Source organism: Canis lupus, chromosome 27 (assembly GCF_011100685.1).
Source record: "Canis lupus familiaris isolate Mischka breed German Shepherd chromosome 27, alternate assembly UU_Cfam_GSD_1.0, whole genome shotgun sequence".
NCBI lineage: Eukaryota > Metazoa > Chordata > Mammalia > Carnivora > Canidae > Canis > Canis lupus.
In genome coordinates, this window is record NC_049248.1 from 46366939 (window position 1) to 46384280 (window position 17342).

At 36.2% G+C, this 17342-nt stretch overlaps 2 protein-coding genes across 2 annotated transcripts; one reads left to right on the forward strand and one right to left on the reverse strand.

Moving 5' to 3' along the window:
• Window positions 1-825: 825 nt before the first annotated feature.
• On the reverse strand, window positions 826-1788 carry OR9K2D (olfactory receptor family 9 subfamily K member 2D). Its single transcript, NM_001388755.1, has one exon. The coding sequence runs from the start codon at window positions 1786-1788 to the stop codon at window positions 826-828; it is 963 nt and encodes a 320-aa protein (NP_001375684.1).
• A 12011-nt stretch (window positions 1789-13799) lies between these two features.
• Window positions 13800-14735, forward strand: OR9R5 (olfactory receptor family 9 subfamily R member 5). Its single transcript, NM_001388855.1, has one exon. The coding sequence runs from the start codon at window positions 13800-13802 to the stop codon at window positions 14733-14735; it is 936 nt and encodes a 311-aa protein (NP_001375784.1).
• The last annotated feature ends 2607 nt before the right edge of the window (window positions 14736-17342 follow it).

A 17342-nucleotide genomic window follows, 5' to 3' on the forward strand; every position in this document is an offset into this window, starting at 1 on the left:
TTAGGGCCACTTAAGAGGTTGCACTTTTTTGTGCTTTTATAAATGTCTTTTTCACTGGGTTTCCATATAGCATTTTAGTTCTCTAGTACCTGATTTCATGGTGAGCTAAGTACTGAAATTATTTATATGTAGGGAAAGTCATAGGGCAAAGGGTGCATCAAAATTCAATAATTATCAGTATGATGAATTAATTATCACTAAGTCATACATAATAAAAGAAAGAATTATCATTATTTTTGGTTCATTTTCATTACAATTTTCTTATGAAAAGGGAGGATTTACAAGAATAATTGATCTAAGTCAGAGAAACCATTAAATAAGTTTGTCAATCATTCAACTTCTGGATCATTGAGTGGCTCACATGTCACCTTTAGGACTCTGTAAGCTCTAGAGTATCCATTTCTCTCATCCAGTACTCAAAAAGATTTCTTCAGTAAATCTGATATTTGTTCTGTCTTATTATATCAGATTTTGTTACAGCTACCAGATATAGACACTATATAATATTTGTTACTGACTCAAAATAAACACTACATCCCAACATCACCCTTAGATTGCCAGCAAAACTTGGAATATATTTTCCCTGAAATCAAATTACATGGCAATCATAATCCTTACCCAAATGACGATGAAGTATGGAGAAAGCCGTTCCACTACAAAATCTATAGGCAGGCAAAATATAGACCAAATGTATTCTTCAGATGTAAGGCTATGGGATTCAATAAATAAACTTTTTGAGATTAAATATTTCAAAATCATCGAGTGCATTCTTTGCATTGTCATAATATAAATTTTGCAAATTGTCATAATATCCAGATCTTTCAGTTATATCACTGTTAAGATGGAATTAAATAAAAATATCTTTTTCCCCAGGATCTTTCTCAGAGCCTCTTTGACATCTTTGTTTCTCAGGGAGTAAATCAAAGGATTCAACATGGGAGTGACTAACGTATAACATAAAGAAGCCACTTTACTCAGCTCAGGGAATCTGTCAGGGATGAAATACATAAAAATGATGGCACCGTACAGGACGCTCACGACTCCTAGGTGAGAGCTGCAAGTGGAGAAGGCTTTCTTACGTCCCTCAGTGGATCTTATCTTTAGAACTGTGGACACAATATACATATAGGACACGAGAATGACAATGATGGTGGGCAAAATAATAATGCTGCATAAGAAAAAAGAAACTATCTTATGAAAGTAGAGATCAGAGCAAGAAATCCTTTGAAGTGGACGGTAATCACAGTAAAAGTGGTCGATGGCTCGGGAAGCACAAAAGGACAAAGTAAATGTCACACTGGTCAAAAGAATAGAACTGAAGCAGCCACAAAAATAGGAACCAGCCACCAACTGGATGCAGAGGCGTGTTGACATCTGGACGGAGTAGAGGAGTGGGTTGCAGATGGCAATGAAGCGGTCATAAGCCATGGCAGCCAGGAGAAACCCCTCAGCCACAATGAAGAGGGCAAAGAGAAAGAGCTGGGTCACACAGCCTGCAAAGGAGATGGACTTGCTCTCAGACCAGAAGTTGATCATAGCCTTGGGGGCAATTACGGAGGAGTAGAAGAGGTCAATGAAGGAGAGGTTGCCCAGGAAGAAATACATCGGTGTGTTCAGCCTGGGATCAGTCAGGATAACGGCCACCATCCCAACATTCCCCAGCAGGATCATGGCATACACAAGGAGGAAGAGCAGGAAGAGGAGAATGTAGAGCTCGGGGCGGACCCTGAAACCTACAAGAATGAAGTCAGTCACTTCTGAGCGATTGCTGGTTCCCCTGTCACCCATGGCAGAAACCTGCGAGAGGCACAGGGATCAATAAACCAATGACCTCTAGACTTTGTTTCCAGTGACTTAAATACTCTCTTAAATGTAGAATAAATAATTTACATGTTAATTAAATATTGCTTATAAAACTATGTCAATGTCAGGAATAATCAGGAACTTAGATTAGATAATACTAGATCCATGAGACTGTTACTCAATGAAGTGATGAAGGAAACTAATGCGTTATTGTATTTAAATAATTTTACTGAGTATTTACCAAGAAAGTAATTAATATATTGTCTAATTTTAGTCACATTTTGAATTTCTATTCCGAATACATTTATAGTTAAATAATCATCTTTATCCAAAATAAGAGTGTTACATATAACCTAAAATATGAGGAGTACATATAATCTATATGATAATAATAATAATGCTATAGCCATTATGATTGTCTTCAGTATTTGAATCATTAAATGACAGTTAGAAATATATTTAGAAATACTTTTACCTTTTACCTCCATCTATTTGCTTTCCATTATTACAACGCCATCTTTGAAAATAGAATAAAAAATGAGGTTATTATTATATTAAAATGAATAACATCCAAACAGTCACTAAGCCTAGATAATATTTTCTAAAGCTCTTTCCTCATTTCCTAATTTTCTAAAGCTCATTTCGTAAATGCTCATTATCTCAGGTCAAGGCTATTCCCCCCAAATAAATGCATTTTTATCTTCTCATTATCATTATATATATATATATATATATATATATATATATATTCCTTAAGTGTACTTCCCTTCTAAAAAATGCAAGCTCTCAAACTGATGCAGTATTGATAAAAAGTCATTCATTGTCATGTAAGGATTGAAATGTTCATCAGCTTCTTTCTCTGTTTCAAAGAAAAGGTTTAACCAAATATGGAATATATTAAGGAATATATTAATATAATATATTATGGAATATATAAAGAAATATATTCCTTTCATGTATTCTATTATGCCTTATACATCTTAAATTAACGATAATGGAATAACCATGGATATTTAAGAACCGTAACAATCTTGGGTCTCCAGGTCGTTATCAGCAATAATTGTGATGGTCTTACTCATTTTACTTCTGAGAACTTTCTTCAGGATTTTTCAACATTGAGGTTTTGCTCACCATCTGTTATGAATTCCTCTGGGAGAGGAGTAATGATAAAGTCAATTATGGAGATAGAAGTGCAGGCTCAAGGGCGGTTGTCCATGAAGACCGCAGAAACCTCAGAAATAAGCAAATAATCTAGTAGTCCCAATACAAGGAACTTTCCTTCTCTGGTTGTGTGTATCCTTTGGGAAATTTCTCTGGACTTTATTTTCTTCACCGATAAAGAAAAACTTTCTGGTAATTATCATAGCACACATATTGGTGGGCATAAGGAAACAGCTTTAAACATTTGTGCTATGTGAGATAAGCTTTAGATGAATAAATATATTAGATCATGTAATAAATTACATTTGCTATGCTTTAAGAAAAAGGATAGAAATTAACTCCAAGTTATGAGTTACTTGTATTTCCTGATGTAGATGTATTTCATGATAGGACAAATGCCCTCTAAATCACAAAGTCAGATAAAGTTTTGCTACTTCTATGATTTCTTATGTTTAAATACTAAATAGAAAATATAATGGAAGAAATGGTAATATTCAAAAAATCATTTTAAAAATTTTTAGTAAGTATATAAAAGATAATGATTTGTATTTAAAAATCCTCAATAGCTATGTGTGCCTAAAAGTCTAGAGTAAAACCAGAGACATATTACTCTATTTAATGAAAATAATATTATAAGGATACCATTTTCCCCTAAATATTTCCATAATTTAACTGTAATTATATTTCTAAAAAATCTCCTTTTTAACTAAAAATTATTTCTAGAATATATCTGGATTCTTTTTTTTAGTGAGTAAATGGCAAAATATATGGAGTCAGAGCTTTTCCTTATTATAATGCAATATTAGTAAAAGTTTGGTAGGTGTAGGAAGAGTAAACAGGCCTGTCAAATTTAGAAAAGCTGAAGGAAGTTCTGGGTGATACTCATAATGACCCTTCGAGCAATATAGTAAATTCACAAAGAGGCTACTATACTTTTAAAAATACTGCACCTTAACTGTGGTCCAGGGGTCAGATACATGGAAGCAAAAAGATGTCACTCCTTCCTCATCCATCAAAATAGTTTCTCTAGGAGGTTGGGAAATCAATGATGCTGCAGAAAATAACACACACACAAACTTTTTGGTTTTTTTTTTTTTTTAAGATTTTATTTACTTATTCATGAGAGACACACACAGAGAGAGGCAGAGACAGAGGCAGAGGGAGAAGCAGGCTCCATGCAGGGAGCCCGACGTGGGACTCGATCCCAGGACCCCAGGGTCATGCCCTGAGCTGAAGGCAGACACTCAACCACTGAGCCACCCAGGCTTCCCTACACAACCTTCTTAAGATGACATTTCCTTGGTAGAAAATGTTGAAAGGAACAGGAAAATGATCCCCAACTCACTGTAGCCTTTCAAATTCTGAATTTGTGTGGATCTCATTGATAGAGCAAAATCTGTGCCAAGAACCCTAGTAGCAGGAGACGTTTGAACTTTCCAACAACTCCAATTAGAAAGCACATGGGGAGAAAAGGAGTGGGAAAAATCAGAGAGAGAGACAGAACATGAGAGACTCCTAACTTGGGAAATGAACAAAGGGTAGTGGAAGAGGAGGTGAGCGGGGTGATGGGGTGACTGGGTGTCGGGCAGGGCACTGAGGGGGGCACTTGATGGGATGAGCACTTGATGGGGCTGTTATACTATATATTGGCAAATCGAACTCCAATAAAAAAAAGTACAAAAAAAAAAGTACATGGAGTAAAGCTTGGCTATCCAATCTGTAATTGGCTATCCAACATGTAAAAATACATGTACTAGAATCCAATGTATTTTTTCTTATAATTACACTTTCCAGAATGGTGTTAGCAATAAAAATATACTAGTGCTTAAAATACAGAAGAACACTTACTCCTACTCAAAATAGATGGGACATAAAGAAATCTTCAACAGAATCAGTGATTGAAATTATTCAGCACATGTTCTTTGATAATGGTCAGCTTAATATAGAAAATCAATAACAACTAGTTAATTAATTGAGAAGACTCTATGGTGTGGACATTAAAAATACTTCCTAAAACTCAAAGGATCAGAAATAAATCAAATTAAATTTTGACTTAGCTTGAACTAAATAATAAATTATATCTGAACCTCTGCAATACAGAAAAATAAGTACTAAAAGGGATATATATATATACAAAGCATTGTAGATAAATATTATAAACAAGTAAAACAGGGACATCTACACTATTCTTCTATTTTAATATAGTGACAGAGAAAACAGCAAGTTAAAACAAAAAATAAAAGACAGTAATTAATATATATAAAAATTCATGAAATAGAAAAATATGGACTGCATAGGATATTTAAATGGCTTAACATTTTTTTCTAGTAGGCTTTCTAGTATTTTTATGAAGTCTTAAATTTTAATTCCAGTATAGTTCACTTACAGGGTTATATTCGTTTCAGATTAGTACCTATTTTAGTACAATATAGTGATTCCTCAATTGTATACCTTACTCAAAGCTTATCATGGATAACTGCATTCTTTAATCCCTATCCTTTATCTCTCCCATCCCCCCAGCCACCTCCCCTCAGTAAACATCAGTTTGTTCTCCATAGTAAGAGACAGTTTCTTAGTTTCTCTCTTCTCTCTCTCTTTTCCTTTGCCCCTTAGTTTTGTTTCTTAAATTTTATATATGAGTGAAATCATAGGGTATTTGTCTTTCTCTGACTGACTTGCTTCACTTAGCATTATACTCTAGCTTTATCCACATCATTGCAAATGACAAGTTTTCATTCTTTTTAAAATGACTGAGTAATATCCCATTGTATATATAGACCGTATCTTCTTTATCCATTCATCTATGATGGACACGCGGGCTGCTTCCATAATTTGGCTATTATAAATAATGCTGCAATAAACATAGGGGTGAGTGTATCCCTTTGAATTAGTGTTTTTGTATTTTTGGGGTAAATACCCAGTACTGCAATTACTGGATCATAAGGTAGTTCTATTTTTGACTTTTTGAGGAACCTCCATACCATTTTCCACAGTGGTCGCACCAGTTTGCATTCCCCCAACAGTGCAAGGGCATTCCTTTTTCCCCACATTCTCATCAATACTTGTTGTTACTAACTTTTTATTTCATTCATTCTGACAGGTGTGAGGTGATCACATAGCTTAACATTGATTCTTGGAAAGACTAGTAAGATGTATAAAACCCTAGCCGATAATGACAGTGGAAGAACAGCAAAATTAAATAACAAGTATCAGGAATGTAAAGGGGATAGATACTCCTGATATTTAAAGATATATATGCAGTTGACCCTTGAACAACACAGTTTTGACCTGCATGAGTCCACTTCAATGCAGATCCTTTTCAATAAATGTGGTATAGTGCTATAACTGTACTTCCTTCTCCGTATGATTTTCTTAATAATGTTTTCTTTTCTCTAGCTAATTTTAGTAAGATAACAGTATATAACACAAAAATATATGTTAATAAAATGTTTGTATTATCAGTAAGGCTTATAGTCGACAGGAAGCTATTAGTAGTTACATTTTAGGGGAATCGAGAGTTATATACAGATTTTCGACTAAATGTGATTTCTATGCTCCTAACCCCTGCTCAGGGGTTCAATTTTTATAATAAACAATATTCTTACCAAAAAATTGATGATTTTTTAAAATAAAAATATTTTAAATATATCAAGATGATGTATAAAGGAGAAATATAAATTTTAAAATGTCTACTATAAAAATTAAATTCTAATAATAATCTTTTAATGAAGAAAGATTCTTTTCCAATTGGCTTTAGTAGTGTTTACTGCCAAAGAAAGAAGCAAGACTGGATAATCTGGATGGCTCAGTTGGTTAAGAGTCTCTTAATGTCACCTCAGGTCATGATCTCAGGGTCATGAGATTGAGCCCTATGTTGGGCTCTGTGCTAAATGGGGAGTCTGCTTGAGATTCTCTCTCACCTGCTCCCTCTGCCCCTCCCCCCACTTACATGCTCTCACTCTGTAAAATAAATAAATCTTAAAAAAGGAAAGAAGCAAGATCATTCTTACATAAACAAGAATCATCACAAAGGCAGTATTTCCTAGCTATATTTAAGAGTCTGTCACAAGTCTCATATACAAATTAAAATAAAAATTATAGCTAAATCTGTTTCATAAATTTAACTCCCAAAGCATTAAACAGGATATTAACAAAATATGTTAATATATAAAGAATAATAAAATCTCTGAAACATATGTTTACCTTAAAAATGTAAATGTCATTTAATATTTCAAAAATAATGAATTTAAGATGTGCCGATATCTACTTATGAAAGAACAATTCCTAGAAGGTTTGCCTTCTGTGACCAAAAAACTAAACTCTGGAGAAACGAACCAACTATTTTCAGAGATTGTACAATACACAGGGAATGACTGTAATTGCTGAGGAAGGGAAACACATCAGGAGGAAAATATTTTCAACTTGAATACATAGCAAGAGAAACAAACCAAACCTAAGACTGAGTTCACGAGGAAAAATAATGGACAGGCATTCAGTGACAACTGAGAAGATAGAACTCATGTAACTGGAAGAAGAGGGGCCAGAAAAGTAGTGTAAGTATAATGGGCAAAAAATGGTTCATATCTGATGACAAATCTAATCACACAGATGCAAGGACAGGGGCAAAATCCCAAGCAGGATAAACAGAAAGAAAACCAAGTAAAGCACTTCAGAATAAACTCTGAAGAGCAGTAGAAAAAGGGACATTGTCAAAGTAGTTGGAGGGGAGAAGAGCCATTACATAGAAGCAAATAAAAGTTAAACGAACAAGGGGTGGTGGAAAGGGAGGTGGGCGGGGGGTTGGGGTGACTGGGTGATGGGCACTGAGGGGGGCACTTGATGGGATGAGCACTGGGTGTTATGCTATATGTTGGCAAATTGAACTCCAATAAAAAAAAAATAAAAATAAAATAAAAAAAGTTAAACATACACTTGACAGAAACAATTTATAGACAATGGAACAACGTCTTTAAAGCCCTTAGAGAGAGAGGAGGGGAGACGGAGCCAAGGTGCAGGTGCAGGATAAACAGGCTTCAGAATTGAAGGGAAAATAAGGAACTTTGAGATGAAGGAAAGCTAAAGGGATGTGTTCACGCCAAAGTTGTGCCATAGGAAATACCCGAAAAAGTTGTCCTAGCTCAAGGGCAACATCACCAGGAGTCAGTAGGAGGATCCCTAGGAACCTGGAGGTACTGCTTTCCCACAAGGGAAGGACTGAGGGTGTGAGGACAGGGAATTCCTTTCTCTTCCAGTGTGCCCTTGGGGCTCCTCTCCCTGGGTCTAGCCCAGGTGCCTAACCCCACCGTGGGCTCACTCTTGAAGCAATCCCCACACTTCTGGGACCCTTGGTGCCACTTCTTCTGGGCCTTGATTCATAGACGGAGGTACAATCGCCTGCTCTGCCAAGCTCTGTGTGACTTCAAGTCTCCCTGTTCCCCCAAGTCTTCAACAGACTGTTTAGATTATCCTCTGGGTCACGTTTCATTCGACTACAGCAGGATGCATTAACTGTAGAGATAAGGAACGAGTTGCTCAGAGTGGGGGGTTGTTATCTGCCCAGATGAAAAATAGTGAATTTCCCTCTGTGTAGGTCATCAAGTTGAACAAGGAGTCAAGAACTTCTCATCCAGATGTGCTTAATTATCATTATTATTTTGTTCACTAATGGAAGAATAGTTCTCGTATCCCCCAGAGAGCCCTTCTACCCAAGGCCTGGTGAGTCTCCTAGAGCATCACCCCTTCTCTCATTTTGCTTCTGCATTCGGATACAAAGGACGTTACTGGCGAGAGAGACCTTCGTGCCTGGGGGACACCTTGCAGAGGGAATGGCCACCACTCGGCTTCCCTCCTCAGGAGAGAATTTCTCTTAGGACCTATCCCAGGTCTGTTGGTGGTTTTAATCAGTGAGAAAGCTTAATAAACTAGAGAGAGAGAGAGACAGAGGGAGAGAGGGAGAGACAGAGAGAGACAGAGAGAGAGAAAGACAGAGAGACAGAGACAGAGAGACAGAGACAGAGAGAGACAAAGACAGAGAGACAGAGAGACAGAGAAAGAGAGAGACAGAGACAGAGAGAGACAGAGAGACAGAGAGAGACAAAGACAGAGAGACAGAGAGACAGAGACAGAGAGACAGAGAGACAAAGACAGAGAGATACAGAGACAGACAGAGAGAGACAGAGAAAGAGAGACAGAGAGAGAGACAGAGAGAGGAAGAGAAACTACAACTGTTGCTGGGACTTGCTCATCTTAGCAGCTGGAGTCTGATCTGAACAGGGAGACAATGTGATCCACGTGGCGGGAAGACTTTCTGTGAAACCAGGAGCGCTTTTCATACTCTTGTTTCTTCACGACTTCACATGTAGTAGAGGGCATACAAGGTAAGAAATGGGTTCCTTCTTACAATATCTTTTGTATTTAATTTGTTTATTCTCAGCACATTCCTTTTGAGATTGCTTTAATTACATCTTTCCTTTTTTTTCCTCAGATTTTCTGTTGAAACCAGAAACATTTTTATATAAAATTTAAGGTTTCCTTAAATTCAGTTTTTTAGGTGATAGGCCCTACCAGGGGTTACTTTGATGATTCCTTTGCCTTCTAAAATGAATCAGCCCATATTTCTGTTAACTTTTAATTTTTTAAAGAAACTACGTATCATAAATACTGGGCCAAACTGACTCTGATGTCCTTGCATAGACCCAGTCTGTCTTCAAAAAATGTCACAATTAGTGAAACCATAGCAATAACAACAATAAAGGTGATTTTCATTTATTATAATTTAAAAGACATTTCCATAGGATGTGAATCTTTGTTTTTTTTTGGGGGGGATTGCTAAATTTTTATTTATTTATTTTTTGGAGAATTTTGGAGTCTTACTTTTGAATTTTGGGAGTTCTTTTTATTTATTTATTTTTTATTTTTTATAAATTTATTTTTATTGGTGTTCAATTTGCCAACATATAGAATAACATCCAGTGCTCATCCCATCAAATGCCCCCCTCAGTGTCCATCACCCAGGGATGTGAATTTTTGAATTGTTTGCCAATTTTCTTTTATAGTTTATGATTATTGAATAGTAAACCACTCTGCTGCTCAATCTCATGACTCTAAAGGAACTTTTTTCTTCTGTTTTTGTCTGAATTTCTCCATACCCAAACTAAAATAAAAATTACTTCCTTTCTGTACCACCGTGTTTTAAAGACACTTTATTACTGTAATAGTAGATGCCTAAACACATACAACACAAGCTTTTTAAATACGTATTTCTTCTTTTTTCCATTCATAGCTATCTTTAAATTGTCCTGTGTGCCTTCTATCCTCCGTATGCACAGATCTTTGTATTCTTTATCGGATTTGTCAGTTTCTGAAAGGACAGAAAAATCTCTATCCAAGATGCTGGAATTCCTCATCTGCTTTCAAACTGCAAATTCTAAAGGTTGAGAGAGGGAAAGAAGGAAAGGAAAAAGAAAGAGAAAAAATAACTTTGAGGAAAACATGTTTAGAAAATATATAAAAGAGGGGGTGTCTGGGTGTCTCAGTTGGTTAGTGGCTGCTTTTGGCTCAGGTCATGATCTCAGGGTCCAGGGCTCCCTGCTCAGTGGGGAGCCTGCTTCTTCCTCTCTCTCCTCTACCCACATCCCCCCAAATCTCATGCTTTCACTCTCCCAAATAAATAAATAAAATCTTAAAAAAAGAAAATATACACAAGAATCACTTTTGTATTTTACAGATGAATAGTGCCACTAAGAGTGTATGTCACTTTAGGGACAAAAATAATGGAATAAATAAGAATATGTGGTTAACGTATATAAAGGATCATGCCTTTGTCAGAATTTGAATTTCTTCTCTTAATATAAGCAAGATGGATATAATGTTTGTATGTTACTTTTCTATCATAGAAGGGAAAATAAATGATTATTTAAAAAATTAAATGAGGCCATCAATATAGTGGATTTTCACTCCAAATGAAATTTTAGGTGGATTATAATGCCTGTGAGAAATATCTTCCACTAGAGGAGGCAACTGTCAATGGCAGTAACTGATAGTAAGTCAAGAAGGGAAAAACAAACAACAAACTCTTGTTTCTGGACACTCAGTCCCCTAGAATCTCCAATTCTCCAAAGCATGCTTAGAGGGCAAATCTGCATTATTTACAAAAGAAGTGTATCTCAACCTGAAATCTGGCATTGTGATGTCCCTAGTTATGGTTTTCTTTTTTAAAATTCCCTTGGCTATTCGGGGTCTTTTCTGATTCCACACAAACCTTAAAATAATTTGTTCTAACTCTCTGAAGAAAGTCCATGGTATTTTGATGGCGATTGCATTAAACGTGTACATTGCCCTGGGTAACGTTGACATTTTCACAATATTAATTCTGCCAATCCATGAGCATGGAATGTTTTTTCCATCTCTTTGTGTCTTTCTCAATTTCTTTCAGAAGTGTTCTGTAGTTTTTAGGGTATAGATCCTTTACCTCTTTGGTTAGGTTTATTCCTAGGTATCTTATGCTTTTGGGTGCAATTGTCAATGGGATTGACTCCTTAATTTCTCTTTCTTCAGTCTCATTGTTAGTGTATAGAAATGCCCCTGACTTCTGGGCATGGATTTTGTATCCTGCCACACTGCCAAATTGCTGTGTGAGTTCTAGCAATCTTGGGGTGGAGTCTTTTGGGTTTTCTATGTAGAGTATCATGTCATCGGCAGGAGGGAGAGTTTGACTTCTTCTTTGCCAATTTGAATGCCTTTAATGTCTTTTTGTTGTCTGATTGCTGAGGCTAGGACTTCCAGTACTATGTTGAATAGCAGTGAGAGTGGACATCCCTGTCTTGTTCCTGATCTTAGGGGAAAGGCTCCCAGTGCTTCCCCATTGAGAATTATATTTGCTGTGGGCTTTTTGTAGATGGCTTTTAAGATGTTGAGAAATGTTCCCTCTATCCCTACACTCTGAAGAGTTTTGATCAGGAATGGATGCTGTATTTTGTCAAAACAATGCCAGATTTCAGGTTGTACTACAAAGCTGTGGTCATCAAGACAGTGTGATACTGGCACAAAAACAGACACATAGATCAATGGAACAGAATAGAGAATCCAGAAGTGGACCCTGAACTTTATGGTCAACTAATATTCGACAAAGGAGGAAAGACTATCCATTGGAAGAAAGACAGTCTCTTCAATAAATGGTGTTGGGGAAATTGGACATCCACATGCAGAAGAATGAAACTAGACCACTCTCTTTCACCAGACACAAAGATAAACTCAAAATGGATGAAAGATCTAAATGTGAGACAAGATTCCATCAAAATCCTAGAGAAGAACACAGGCAACACCTTTTTGAACTCGGCCACAGTAACTTCTTGCAAGATTCATCCACGAAGGCAAAAGAAACAAAAGCAAGAATGAACTATTGGGACTTCATCAAGATAAGAAGCTTTTGCACAGCAAAGGATACAGTCAACAAAACTCAAAGACAACCTACAGGATGGGAGAAGATATTTGCAAATGACGTATCAGATCAAGGGCTAGTTTCCAAGATCTATAAAGAACTTAATAAACTCAACACCCAGGAAACAAACAATCCAATCATGAAATGGGCAAAAGACATGAAGAGAAATCTCACAGACGAAGACATAGACATGGCCAACATGAATATGAGAAAATGCTCTGCATCACTTGCCATCAGGGAAATACAAATCAAAACCACAATGAGATCCCACCTCACACCAGTGAGAATGGTGAAAATGAACAAGGCAGGAAACCACAAATGTTGGAGAGGATGTGGAGAAAGGGGAAGCCTCCTGCACTGTTGGTGGGAATGTGAACTGGTGCAGCCACTGTGGAAAACTGTGTGGAGGTTCCTCAAAGACTTAAAAATAGACCTGCCCTATGACCCAGCAATTGCACTGCTGGGGATTTACCCCAAAGATCCAGATGCAATGAAACGCCGGGACACCTGCACCCCGATGTTTCTAGCAGCAATGTCCACAATAGCCAAACTGTGGAAGGAGCCTCGGTGTCCATCGAAAGATGATGGATAAAGAAGATGTGGTCTATGTATACAATGGAATATTCCTCAGCCATTAGAAACGACAAATACCCACCATTTGCTTCAACGTGAATGGAACTGGAGGATATTATGCTGAGTGAAGTAAGTCAATCGGAGAAGGACAAACATTGTATGTTCTCATTCATTTGGGGAATATAAATAATAGTGAAAGGGAATAGAAGGGAAGGGAGAAGAAATGGATAGGAAATATCAGAAAGGCAGACAGAACATGAAGACTACTAACTCTGGGAAACGAACTAGGGGTGGTGGAAGGGGAGGTGGGCGGGGGGTGGGGGTGAATGGGTGATGGGCACTGAGGGGGGCATTTGATGGGATGAGCACTGGGTGTTATTCTATATGTTGGCAAATTGAACACCAATAAAAAATAAATTTATTAAAAAAAAGTCTTCTAGTAAAGAATTTAATCTGATTGTTCACCCTTTTGAGATACACTTCTTTTTTTAAATAATAAATTTATTTTTTATTGGTGTTCAATTTGCCAACATATAGAATAACACCCAGTGCTCATCCCATCAAATGCCCCCCTCAGTGCCCGTCACCCATTCACCCCCACCCCCCGCCCACCTCCCCTTCCACCACCCCTAGTTCGTTTAGAAAAACTTAAAAAACACCAGTCTGTTTTTAAAAAACAGATATCGCTTTTTGTCATTTATTGGGGACAACATGATGAAATTTTTCCACGCTGGTTTTAGTTAACTTTTTTACTAAAACAAGTATTCTGATCACTCATTTCTTTCATGTTTACCACCTCTCCAGTTCCCCCTGCATCTCAGCCATGAAGAGCAAGCTGAGCAGGAATTCCTCAGGAGTGACTGAGTTCATTCTGCTGGGCTTCAGAACAGCTCCAGACATACAGATCCTCTTATTCCTATTCTTCTTGCTGGTCTACGTGGTCACTGTGGTGGGAAATGTCAGCATGATAATTGTCATCAGGATGGACTCGAGGCTTCACACGCCTATGTATTTCTTCCTTAGACACTTGTCCTATGTAGATCTCTGCTACTCCACAGTCATTGCTCCCAAAACTTTAGCCAACTTCCTGTCTCATGAAAAGAAGATTTCCTACAATGGCTGTGCAGCCCAATTTTTCTTCTTTGCTCTGTTTGTCACAACTGAAAGCATTCTTTTGGCTGTCATGGCCTTCGATCGATTCTCAGCCATTTGCTCCCCTCTCCTTTACCCTGTGCACATGTCCCAGAAAGTGTGCGCTCAGCTGGTGACTGGCTCCTACATCTGTGGAGGCCTTAACTCCATGGTCCACACAGGATTCACCTTCAGCTTGCGTTTCTGTGGAGAAAACCACCTGGATCACTTCTTCTGTGACGTCTCAGCCCTGATCAAGATCTCATGTGTAGACACGTCTGTGAACGAGATGGTGCTGTTCATCCTCTCCGCCCTCATCATTGTCACCACCACGACTGTCATCCTGGTTTCCTATGCTTACATACTCTCCACTGTCCTGAAGATCCCCTCCACCCACGGCAGGGGTAAGACCTTCTCCACCTGTGGCTCCCACATGGCCACGGTGACTTTGTTCTATGGGACCGTGTTCTTCATGTACGCCCAGCCCGGGGCCATCTCCTCCCCAGGGCAAAACAAGGTCGTGGCTGTGCTCTACACACTCATCATCCCAATGCTAAACCCTCTGATATACAGTCTGAGAAACAGAGACGTGAAAGATGCTGTGAGAAGAGTGCTGCACAGGAAGTGATCCCTTCCTGTCCTGGGTCAGACCGTGATGCAGTGGCACAGTCACTTCCCAAGCGTCCCAGTTATCCTTGTACTTGGAGAATTAGCTTATCAAGTATATTTTTATATATGGCAACAGATGTTTTTCTAAGTGTTAAAAAATGGTGTTTCTGTGTTTAGAATATATAAAAGCATTATCTGTTTTTAATTTCTGATGTGATAATATCTTCATTTCAATCTTTAAGAAGTAAATAGTAAAAAAAAGTAAACATTAAGAGTTGCTATTTAACATTATTATTTAATAATAATTTCTGTTGGTTTATGAAGTTTAGTATTGTGCTCATATAGTCCATTTGAGGCAATCTAGATCATAATTCAAGGTATTTTTGTTCCACGGATTTGCTTGTTGATTTTATGCTGTTACCACATGCTTGTTGCCCAATAAGCTTTAATGCCTTGTAGGGTGACATAGTTTTAAAAAATATCTCAGCTAGTAATACTTTATATCAGTGAATTTCAGAAATATTTTGCATTTGAAAAATATTTCCTATTTTAGCAGGATTGCATTTAGTAAATAATTGATCTATTTACGATATTCATTTGTAAGAACAAGTTTATTATTATTGCTGATGATATCAGACAGCACAGGCTAAGTCCATGTCCTGTGACTGAACACAGGTGTTTGAAGGCCTTGGGTGGTTTAAAGACTGAATGGGAGCCATCAATTTATCTCCACTCCACAGATGTAAGATCACATAAAATACTATGACTCAAGCTTTTAGCACAAGAAAGTATAAATTAGTGGTATTGTGCAGTAGTATTTTTATTACCATCATCATTATCATCTTTTTTATATGTTTTAGCAATGTAATGGAATTTATATATTTGAGATCCACACATTTCTTAGTAAACATATTTTATGTATTAGTTGCTGTTGTGACAAAAGTCTTTATTAGCTTGTATTTTCTAACATAATTCTAGGACTTGGAGAACTTTTAAAATTACTATGTTTTTATTTTATATGAGTTCAAATTACTAAAATTTTTCTCAATGCTTAGAGTTTTTCCAATTAAATATTAGATTTAAAGTCTTACTTAGCAGTCAATTTTTGAAGACTTTTAATTAGTACTTTCTTTAAGAGTTGGTATTAAGGAAAAATACTAATTATGTCAGATGCTGTATAAAATATACATATGTTTTCTTACTCCTCACATCAGACTTATGGTGAAGGTGACATTATATGTATCAACTGTATAATCTGTAGTAATTATTCTCCAAGAATAGGAATTGTATCTCAGAAGAATTAAGTACTGTGTTCAAGTTCACATTGTCAGTAGCTAGCAATCAAGGCCAGGGCTGAAACAGAACTTTTTTTTTTTTTTTGAAACAGAACTTTCTGATTCTGAAGCCCTTAGAGGTAAAACTTATGTGACATTGGTTCAGTGAAAGTTTGAACCTACATGTTTTTTTAATATCATAAAGGTATTTGTTAACTCAAATGTATTAATAATGATGTTCAGCTGTCTCTATTTTCATTGATTTTTGTTTATATATTACAAACTGAATGTATTTAAGTATCATTTGTGGTTTTGGTCATTTTCTCCATTACAATACTTTTTGCTTTATTGTGTTATATAAAACATGACAATTAATTACATATTGCATTAATATAGATTCATTTCTTATTATATATACAAGTGCTTTATGCAGAATTTTACCTTATTTAATATCAAGATCACATATGACTTTTTAAAAAAATTTTATCTAGTGTATCTTGTTAACTTTGATATTTCTCTTTTTTATATGGCATTTTATATAAATGTGACATTTTATAAGTCAAGTTTCTCCTACCCCAATAGAAATGCAATTTTCTTAAGTTGTGGGTAGTATATCTCATTTACATTCATTATTATAGTCTATTATTTTTCTTCCTTTTTTATTGTAATATTTTCTTGTTTTATGTATATTTCTCTTTTTTATGTCCTTTTGAGAAAATAATATTTCAGCTATTTTTGTCTTTAAGCCTATATCACATCACTTTTGTCTATGTTTAGCAAATAAGTGTCACATTTTTATCTTTCAACTCTTAAGATACAACTAATTATTATAACTCATCTTTTGTGAATAGTAGGTTTGCAGGCTTGTGAAATTATAATTGCCCTGTAGTTGTTCTTATATTAGAAATGAATGATCTGAAATACAATAATGTTTTTCCAGAAAACATTATTTTATCATTTAACGTATAAGAAATATGAGATCACTGTAATTTTACAGATATTTAAAATTCTGTGTCCTATATACTCATATGTGGAAAATAGTTTATTATTTTATTTCTTAAAACTCAACTCACATTTATGAGAATCATATATTCCTCTATGCTTTCTAATCTTTTCTATTGCCCTTTAAAATATATCAAAAAAAATAAAATGTATCAATTTTATTTTTGTTTCTGGGAATAGCTAGTGAACATCTCCATACGTAGCAAAGACCATATTTTCTCCAGTGAGTCTTTCTAAAGCTTTCTTAGCGTCTCTTTGACTTATTAAATTTCCTTTACTGTAAACACATTACAATTACTAAGAAAAACAGTTCTAGAGGCTCTTGGGTTTCTCAGTCAGTTGAGTGTCTG

What these genes read in the sequence shown, in the direction of transcription:
- OR9R5 (NM_001388855.1), top strand. Translation starts at nt 13,800, where the DNA reads ATGAAGAGCAAGCTGAGCAGGAATTCCTCAGGAGTGACTGAGTTCATT.
- OR9K2D (NM_001388755.1), bottom strand. Translation starts at nt 1,788, where the DNA reads ATGGGTGACAGGGGAACCAGCAATCGCTCAGAAGTGACTGACTTCATT.